Here is a 10,628-nt window from a genome sequence, read left to right as displayed (position 1 = left end):
TCCTGTCCCTTGTCCAAAACCTTTTGGTCTGATTTACATAATTGGCTGTCACTTAAGATTGATAATATTCCATCTTTTAATTTGTCACACATCCTCTTTTATATGGACAATGTAGATCCGCCTTTGTCTGATCTGGTGAATATGATTGTTCTCATGGGTAAATATCATATCCATTGTAGTAAGTGGAAATCTTCTAAGCCTTCTTTTTTGTGGTTCATAAATAATTTTAAGTTGTTCTTTTCATCACTGAAGAATGTTAAATCTAGTATAATTGCAAGAAAGATGTATAGAGATATATCCAAGCAATTACTGTTCTAACAATCTCCCCATATTGCTGCACCGAAATGAGACCTTATTTTGTTTTCTATAGCCTTTTCACTAACTGGTACCCCCATTCTCCTTTCTGTTTATTTATTTTCATTTATTTCCTGTGTTTGTAAGACTGGTTTTTGATTTGTACTAAGTGATCTAATTTTTTGTTCCCCATACGAGAGTGTTGTATGTTAATGTGTTATAACAATAAAAAAAAAAGAATAGAACGGTTTGCATTAGGATCTATCATGTACGTAGGCCGAGATGAACGTCATCACGTTCTGTGCGCAGTGTCTTCTGGGACAAACCATATTTGGAAGTTCAACTTCTGTCAACTTCCGTCACGGTCTGCAGGCTGCAGCTGGTTATATTTGACACTATCTGATGCGCCCGTCCAACGCTGATTGCTACTTCAATATTTAACTGAATTAGTCTGTGGCATGTGATTCTTTTACCTGTAGTAAAGTCTACGCTAAAGGACTTGAAATTGCTGATGGAGCAGTACTTTGCAGCAGCATTGGTAGTAGCCACAACAGCTGAAAGCTCTAACACGCATTTACTATAGTGAATGCCCGTTCTAGTTTTCAATTCAAATGCATTTTCACCTCCATTTTTATCATTTAATATTCATTACAGACGTACTTGCACTAACGTTACAGATCTGTATTCAGTTGACTGGCCAGTAATTTACTCTGCTCCTAGTGCTCGTACACCTCGTGTCCGCGAAGGTGTGGCTCTCGGGTCCGTGGCCGTTACCCCTCCCCCCCCAGCTACAAACCACAAACCCTGGCGGCGCGCCCCCGTGAAGTGTTCTATCAGCTGAGACGGGTGGAAACGGCGGCCGACTAGACTGGTCGACAAAGCAACGCTGCTCCGGGAAACACTGAAAAATCCGACTGCTATCCACTTAAACTGCAGGTAAGCGACTTTATGGAATACCAGACAGTTATGAAGTGGCGGGTTATTCGTATTGTTTATTTTAAATGCTGACAGGATTCTTTTAAAAGTTGCCCGGAGCTTTAAGAGGCCGTGGTATCAAAGCTAAAAGCTAGCGAGGTTAGCTAACTGTAGCTACATTAGCTTTCCCCCAACTAAGCTCAATTTCCGCAATGGCCGCGCATTTGTGCCGAGGAGACAACATCTGTATTCTGAGTGTAGGAACTCCTGTGACCGAAAGACCTTGGCCAGAGTCTAAAACTTAAACTGATGCTTATAAATCTGAGCGTAAAGACCGGCCTGGACTGGCGATCCAGCCTTTAGCCACACAATGACGCTTTTTCACGACTTGCCTCGGCTGACCAGGCGGCTTCCCAAAGTCTCAGCGTCACTTCTTAAATAGGAGCTAGTGGTAGTTAACTTAAACATACAAAATACGGCTGTGTTTAAAATTAAGAATATGTCAGTGACCATAGAGCACACCGGGATGATAGTTTTACACTTTTCTGATACAAGGTTTTGTCCTGAACAATCTTCGCATGGAAGTCATTTGTATGTGTGGGTCTCGCTTAGTGTTGAGTGTGGCTAGGCCCCCCCACCCATTCTTCCACTGCGGACAGTAGCTATTTGTTGTGAAGAAGCAATCTTCCTGGTTGAACCCATCAGTGGCTAGCCAGTTTGACAGAACACTGGAAGCTATTGATGGTGTAACAATATTCTGGGTGTGAGTTGGTCTTTTTAGACAACAACTTTATAAATTAGAGCTAGAGACAGGTGATATGGTGTTGGGGACAAACAACAGCAATATACTTGATTGACAAATCAAGACAAAATTTATGATCACTCATTGTTAACAGTGTTTCCCCTAGGATGGAGTTGTAGCAGCAGAGGTGGAGCGAAAAAGATTTGTACGCGTATTGCACCCTGCTGTGTGTCTGAATATAAAACCCCAATACACAACTTCTTAGGAAACAGACTGACTGGTCTTGGTTTTGAGAAGCTGACACACCGTAACCGGCACGTACATTTGCTGGCAGATAATTTTGCTCCGCTCGTATTCACCATCACTTTCTGCCGCTTGAACAATAAAACACTCGCTACGCACCTCTCAATTCCATACAGGAGTTACGCTGCTCTTATAACAGCACCTTCCACATAGATGTTCTGTGAAGAACGAGGAGAGGAAGCTAGCCAAGCGTTTAAAGTTACCGTGCTTGCACAGTGTGCGAGTGAAAACATTAGTAGCGGATTGTTTAATGATTGTGGGAAATTTCAGTAGGCTGTCCATAATTCAGCAGAGGCACACCTCCACTCCTGAATGAATGAATATAGGGGAAACACTGTTTCATCCCTGTGATGACACAGGGAAGAAAGCAAAATTCACGTCATAATGCTCGCCAAGCGGCTAGTCCGACACGCCCTCAAAACCACCGGTGGAAAACCAGTCCAAACACTAGCTACCCTCCAGGAAGTCAGTGGAGTTGTTACTGTGATGTAGGGAGCTCAGTTAAAACTTTATGGATGAAAGATACTTTTGTTACCTGATAACTCACCACTCTGAAACTCTTGCTCCAGTCTATGTTGCTAAGCTGGTAAGGGGATGTACAGCTGAAACGAAGCTGTGTTTACCGGCTTCTCACTGACCCGCCCTTCTCTGCTTCTGATTGGCTAGTAGTCCTTAACTAGGAACTGCGCAAGTGCGACTCCCAACAAAGATCATGTAGAGGCAAGATGTATCACTCCATAGCTAAAATCAATGTGCAGTAATTAAAAATATGGTGTATTTTGAAAATTAAACCATGTAAACCTGTTCTGGTACAACCCCTAAATAAGATTTTAAACCTAAAAATGAGCATAATACCACGTCTTATATAAGAAATTGTTTGTTAATAAACTCTATGCAACTTAAATATTTTTCACTGTGCTCTTAAATTTCTTTGTGTGCTCCTAATTGTTTTCATTTAGGAGCATGTGTGCTCCTTGAGGGGGGAAAAGGTTAGTGCAGAGCTGTGACCCAGCAAAATACAGTGAGCTCACTCATGTAACTTGGGCAATGGCTGCACCAAAGCAACACACAATGGAGGACACTTTGCATTTCTGATTCTACTTCATCCTCTTTAGTTTGTCATGCTTTTCCTGTGGCTCCTTGATCATAAACTCTGTCTTCCTCTGTATCTTCTGCAGGGATGGCAGCCATCCGTAAGAAGCTGGTCATAGTGGGGGATGGAGCTTGTGGAAAGACCTGCCTTTTGATTGTCTTCAGCAAGGACCAGTTCCCTGAGGTCTATGTCCCCACCGTGTTTGAGAACTACGTTGCTGACATAGAGGTGGATGGTAAACAGGTGAGACAATTGTAGGGATTCTGTCACTACTACCTGTCTTTTCCATGTACTATCATTTCAGAGTTGTGCCTCTGGGTAGATTAATTGATCCAGTTGTTAAGTGACTCTCTTACTTGGTGTACAAATGGCATTTACACTGCATGCACAATTATTAGGCAAATTGTATTTCTCAGGATTCATTTTATCATTGAACAAACAGTGCTCTCAGTCAATCCAAAATATAATTGAACCTCAAACCTGAATGTTTAACTAAGGAAAAGCAGGTTTTGTCTTGCTCGGGAGAATATATAAGTGTGTGGAATTACTCCGCAACTATTGGTGTGCAGAATTATTAGGCAGCTCAATTATCAAAATATTTTCTATCAAATTACTTTATTCTCAATTTTCAGAGTAAGTGTAATGACACAAAATGACAATTAAATAAAACAGGGATGTGATTTTTCCGACCTGAAAATCTGACCTACGTGAATCATGCAGATCTGTAATTTAAAAAAAGGAAGGGGGGGTGTACAGGAGCTGGCTGAGTGAAATTGAAAGGAAAGTTTTCTTCCTTTCCAAGTATCAACAAGGATGTTCGTATGCGTTCAGCTGCCACTTCCACACCTACGCAGTGTGTACCACAGTCTCTTTTGTGCATCAGTGATACGTAATGTGTTGGGCAATAATTCTGCAATATTACTTATCCCAGTAAAGTAAATTAAAACTTTGCTTTTAACCATGTACTCATAATTGTTTTGCTATTATAATGCACTTGTTTCTTGAAAATTGTCATTTTATAGTTCCTGGTCAGGACTAAGGAAAGAGTCATTACTTCAGTGACAGCATTAGAATTTTTTATTGGTGCCAACTTCTGTTAAATAATGGGGTGGGCATCACAACTCCCAGTATAACCCATCAAATCTGTGTTGTTTCACCTTGACTTAAAAATGGTTCCACATTTATAAACAAACACACATTACATGATGTTCGCTGATGTTTTTTTATCAAATGTTATTTGCTGGCTTCAGCGTGTCATTTGTGTAGGTCTGAATTGACATGGTGTATTGACTTCTCTCACTCTGTGTCTTTTCTTTGTCCTCCCTTTCTCTCTCCCCCCATATTCTCAGGTGGAGTTGGCTCTCTGGGACACTGCGGGGCAGGAGGACTACGACAGGCTGAGACCCCTCTCCTACCCAGACACCGATGTCATCCTCATGTGCTTCTCCATAGACAGTCCTGACAGCTTGGGTGAGTACAAACAAAGTCCTTATAGACAACTCATGCCACTTGGCAGCCATCCTGGAAACGCCTTTGGACAGTTGTTTCTGACTAACAACGCCAGGCCCCTATCTAATTGAATGGGGAGAGAGCCAGAACTGCACTTTAACTGGTCACAGGGACAGAATCGGCAGTAAAACCCTATAAATTGCTTAAAAAGTTTGCCGGCTTTGCCCCAAAATATGGTTTAAAAAAAGTTTTTCCTAACCGGTTTTACTACGCATGTGTGGTAGTAGTGATGCATGCGTAGTAGACCCTTGCGTCAGTGAAACCACCCAATTGGTTTTGCTTCCTCGGCTGTTAAAAGAAGACGATTGGCTTTCTAACGGGAGGGGCGGGAGAAACGCTGTCTTTGGCTTTCCCTGTAGAGTTGTATTGAAGATTCTAAATGTGGTATGTCACTATAAAACGTCTCTGGTACAAACCGTGTGCACACACACATAGACACACATCTTCACACATTCAAGCATGACATAAATTACCACATCTTTGTCTTTCTTATGCACTACCCTATTTTCCTTTTTCATAAGAAGAAAGAATTTTTGTGGTCTGTAGTGTGACCAGCTGTTGTGACTATTGATACCACTTGCATTTGCACATACCCCAACACATACAAATCATTTGTCATGCACTGGCATGGAGAAATGCTGTAAAACAACAAGCCATGCCTTTTCTGTCATAATTATTATGAATAGAACTTCCCTGATCATGTGGAAAAGGGTTTGCATAAAATAAGGTGAAAATAAAGTAGGGCTGCAGCTAACGATGATTTTAGCACTCACAAACATCACCTGAGTGCTATAAAAGTAATGCTAAGGTTCGGCTCCCCGACACCCAGTTAACTCATGGCTATGGCGTTACAACCACGGCCCAACCAGGAGAACAACAAACGCCCGTGTGGACATTTTCAGCTGAGGTCTGCTGCTTACTTTGGCTAGCCTTCAACTCAATCATGATTTCAGTTAAATGCTAAAGTTGCTGTTACCTTGTCTGTGGTCCGCTGGCAGAACACCGGGTGCTTTCTGATCAGGTGCCGCTGTGCTGTTGCGGTAGATTCGTTTTTACGGTGGACGGACGGTAACATTACAGAGTTGGTTTTTCTTTTAGCTTGAAATAATCCCATACTTTGGACACTTTCTACTTCATCCCACTATTTTCTCTCTCTTCCTTCACTTTGCAAGCAGCGCCATCATAGTCACGTTGTGTTAACACAGCGTAAGCGCGATGTGCCACAGTAATAAATGTCCGTGTGCTATATAGTTATATGAATTAAACGAAGCGTTGATGCAAAGAATTTGCGTCGATGCTTTTTAGTAATCAATGAATTGAAGTGACTCACATTTTAAATTAAATTACTTTTGTAAATGTTAGTCTAATCAATATCCTGGCATCATTTGATTGCACTCTGTTAACTAATTTAAAGATAAAGGTAATTGCTCAAACTTTTATGCAAGAGTTTAATTGTCAGTTTCTTTGGTTTTTCAGTTGAAGCAAAAAAAATGGCACCAGCGTGTCCTAAGAGTTTTTGGGATTATATACTTTGGTTATAGAGACTTCCTGTTTTTAGACTTCCTTTAGTTGAGACATACGCTCCACTGTGACAGGGCAAGAATGGTACTGGTTTTATAGTTCTATCACTTTTTCCTTTGTTCAGCTGTGGTGGCCTCCTGTTGCTGGAAAGTTTTATTTTAGATGTTTTACCTCTATTGTAATGGGCCATGCATTAAAGTTAAGTTTGACAACCAAAATTGTCTTAGACAATACACACAAAATCTGACAAGATCTCTGGCCAGTGAGTACTAATCTGTTTCTTTGTTCTCTGGTCTCTTTCCATCACAGAAAACATTCCAGAGAAGTGGACCCCAGAGGTCAAACACTTCTGTCCCAATGTTCCTATCATCCTGGTAGGAAACAAGAAAGACCTACGCAATGATGAGCACACACGCCGAGAGCTGGCCAAGATGAAGCAGGTACCTTTTTAATTAAAAATGTTTTTGTCCTTGACTCAAATTACGATTTAGACCTGTCTTTTTAAATTACATTAAGATGTATAACAATTTATAGTATTCTGCTGATTGGGTTCTTGTGAGTGAATGGGGGCATGGTGGGGCTTCAAATAATCACACTGACACCTGAAAATGCAAAGAGTAGGTGGGCCAGTTCATAAGGCACTAAAACATGACGCCATCTAACTACAACAAACAATTAAAACTGCGAGCAGCGAGGAGCAGGCCCTCACACCTCCCAGGCTGTGACATATCAGCATAGCTGTTGGGTGAGTTTGGTCATTGCGGCAAAGGAATTAAATACAGTTGTTGATCAGTAGGTGGCGCTATCATTATGCAGTATTTCCCCTAGGATTTTTTTCAGGGGGGGTGGTAGCCCCTCCAAAACTAGTAGTGTCACGGAGCGGGCGTCTAATGTGGACACTTGGTTTCACCATAGATGCAGCACACTTATTTTTACCTGTGTAGGCTCGTCACCTTCTTTGTTCCTCTTCGACATGCGCTTGCTACAATTATGCTACACTCAGATATTGGGAGATAAATCCATGGATAGGGCCCTATGAAATACGTTTTAATTTTTGCCAGATTCCGTTTGATTTTTTCCCCCAAAATTAGTGTTCTCCGTTAAAATTTTTCTGAATTCTGTGTTTTGCAATTCAACAATTTCAAGCACATTTTATCATTCAAGTGTAATCATGTGGCGCTAAATAAAATTCTAGTACACACTATTTAAAAGGGGACAATAAATGCATTGTTGCAATAAGGCTATTGTGAATTGTTCCCGATCAATCGGGTTATTACTTGACAGTTATTCTCACGTGGCAAACGCTCCATGTTTACAAAGTTTGACCAGCCGTAATTTTTCAAACAGAAAATCTGACTCAACTAAAGTTCAAATTAATTGAACTGTTGAGGCAACGACCCAGAGGTGAATCCCTTTGTGAAAACTGTTATATTGTGTGTCCATTTTTATATATATAGACTAATGATACATATTTTTTGTCATTAATTTATGTTCTAGCCTACTATGCAAATATGCATCAAGCTAGATTCCTGCCTTCAATCTAAACTATTAGCTTCGGGAGCTATCAAGCCATTTTTGCACACTTATTCTTGAGACCCATTTCAAGCGTCTAGTTTCACCACTTCTGACTTGTGTTACACAACCACTTACTTACTTAGAAATAAAACATTGCAAACAACAAACAAATTTTTATTTCAGGCATTTCAAGGGTCCTCCCCCCATTGGGGGCCTGGGTAATCAGTCCCTTCACCATTGGATGAATCCTAAAATGCATTGCAATTTAGCATCACAAGGGTAGATGTGTTCAGGGCGTGACCCCTATCACCTAATTCTGTTTCCCCTTAACTTTATGCATCATTGAAGTACAGAGAAGTTGGTAAAATAGTATAAACATCACAACTTTCACTGGCATTTAAAGTAGTAGTTGGCTTTATTAGCTAGTTTATTTTTGTTTGTTTTTTTAGACTTCTTAATGTGTTCCTACGCTAAATTGGTTTTCTCCTCATTGAATAGGAGCCAGTGAAGTCAGAGGAAGGCCGGGACATGGCAGGCCGGATTGCAGCATTTGGTTACATGGAGTGCTCTGCTAAGACCAAGGACGGCGTGAGGGAGGTGTTCGAGATGGCCACCAGGGCAGCACTGCAGGCTCGCCGTGGCAAGAAGAGCAATAAATGTGTGCTACTGTAAAATGGCCAACACAGTTGGACATAGTTTTCACCTGGAGTGTGGGAGGGAAGGAGGGATGGATCACTTGATGGGGGTAGATGGAGAAACGATTGCAGTAAGTGACTGCAGCTGTAAAAATCCCTTTGTTGGACTGAATTTTGCCTAGGATTTGCAAAGCTTTTATGGAGAGGGACTGATGGATGGAGGAGGGAGCACAGTAAATGTTGTTAACCATTTGGCTCTTTACCCTGCAGGTTTACTATCGAGGTGGGAAATTTCCACCAGCCGAACATTGTGTCTTTTCAACAAGCCACAGACACTGATAAAGATAATTAGGAGATCCCAGTCCTTTCTAAAATAATTAAACACAAATCTAGTGGACTGGTAAACCTGATACATTTTCTGTGGAATAATGGGATGTTCAATTGACTGTTTTCAGTGTGGACAACAAAAAAACTTTCCTTGCTGGATAGATTGACAGCTGCATTAGGGCAAACAGAGCACAGTTAAGGAGTATCACTGTAAATGGCCACCAGTGAACTATTTATTCCTATGTGTTAATACCTGGAATTAGGGTGATGAAGTATAGTTTGTGGGCATGACCGTGATTGCATAGACTGCATACACCAAACCATATCAAAACTTAATTTTCCTTCTTGTCTTTTTTTTTTCAGTTTAACTGTTATATGTTCTAGTGACCAGGGCGGGTTATTTGAGCAACCCCAAAGTTAATCACCATGCATTTGTATTTTGGAAAGGTTTGGCCTGAGAGGGTTGTTGGATCCACAATGTTGTGATGTGCTGTCAGGTTTTGGGTCTTTTGTAGATAAACTGCAGCTAGTTCAGTTTCAGTCGACAGAAAATAAGAAAAGTAAGTAAAACTTTTTCTGTGCATCATGTGTGTTGTAATTCAAAGTGGCTCTGTATTCCAGTTGCTGCGTTGCATATTAGGTATCTTACCATAATAGTGTTGTAAAGGGCAGTGTACAGTTTACTTAACTTCCATAGTAGCAGCAATGTGAAGCCTTAAGTGTCGGGGCTGGACATTGAAACTTGGTTTGTGTACTGAGCTGTCACCTGAAGGTTCTTTGACACTAAAAACATTGTTTGCACTGAATCAGTGGAAGTAGCAGGTAAATTATGGTCCTACTTGATGACAAAGGTAGCTTCCCGCCCTGCATAACATCCTGAGCAAACAAACTGCCATGGCTCAGCTCCCATCTCTTGTTCCACAAAGCTGACTGCTGGTGCTCATCTTCCCTCTGGTTTTAGAGGAGACTATTGTTTACATGCACACCACTGATCTCTTTATTTGGGATGAACAACTTAATTTTATTTGTGTAGGCATGTATTAAAGTCAAATGTACAGTTAAACATAAAAGAAAAGACACAAATGTCATAACCTTTTTAATCCAGAATACTGTTCATGGAAATGCCAGAACTGTCACGTTGGGCATCCAGATTGATTTTGGGGTAAAACACGTTGGTAATCACTATCAACTTGCAGAATTTACCAATGTTTTTAAATTTGTGGGTATTTTTTTAAAGGTCTTTCCACACTATTAATAGTGTGGCCAGTCACATTTGGGATTCATCAACCAGTGTTATACCTTCCTTTATTTTTTTTATTTCCTGCTTTTAAAAAAATCATAAATCAATCTTATTATTTAAAATAGGTGGAAGACTGCTTGTGTCATTGCTTTAGTTTATTATGTTAATTTCTGATTATTTCGAATGACCCATTCAATCATCCCTTCCAAATTCTGTTGTTGCAGTCAGGAGAAAGACTGGCCTCTCTGCTGCCTGTCTAGAGCATTGCTAGGACAATGTGCTGGCTCTTTTTATGTTTGTTAGTTTTGAACACAAACTTGGCTGAAAAAACAATTAAGTCTTATGTGTAAATCATTTTTTATTCTGCTTTTTATTGTATTTTTAAATCCTATTTTTGGATACTGAAGCAGTGATGTATGCAAAGTCTGTAAATATGAAATGTGGGTTTGTTCATACTAGACCATACACGCACAAGACTAGGAACTGTATTTGTAAACTGGCTTTGGTTTGTGTAATAAATTACTTTCTATAACA

At 40.5% G+C, this 10,628-nt stretch overlaps 1 protein-coding gene across 2 annotated transcripts; it reads left to right on the top strand.

The window, feature by feature from the left end:
- Positions 1–683: 683 nt before the first annotated feature.
- On the top strand, positions 684–10,628 carry rhoab (ras homolog gene family, member Ab). Of its 2 annotated transcripts, XM_046055226.1 has the most exons (6): positions 684–832; positions 1,015–1,230; positions 3,433–3,590; positions 4,697–4,817; positions 6,687–6,817; positions 8,391–10,628. In XM_046055226.1, exons 3-6 carry the CDS (start codon positions 3,435–3,437, stop codon positions 8,562–8,564), a joined length of 582 nt encoding a protein of 193 aa, XP_045911182.1. In that variant the 5' UTR covers positions 684–832; positions 1,015–1,230; positions 3,433–3,434; the 3' UTR covers positions 8,565–10,628. The 2 variants fall into 2 exon arrangements, with proteins under 2 accessions (XP_045911182.1, XP_045911181.1); XM_046055225.1 differs by having other exon boundaries at positions 707–1,230.

Source organism: Micropterus dolomieu, linkage group LG08, assembly GCF_021292245.1.
Source record: "Micropterus dolomieu isolate WLL.071019.BEF.003 ecotype Adirondacks linkage group LG08, ASM2129224v1, whole genome shotgun sequence".
In the NCBI taxonomy this organism is placed as follows: domain Eukaryota; kingdom Metazoa; phylum Chordata; class Actinopteri; order Centrarchiformes; family Centrarchidae; genus Micropterus; species Micropterus dolomieu.
The sequence above is the reverse complement of the archived record's forward strand: the minus strand, read 5'-3'. Positions and strand labels throughout refer to the sequence as shown.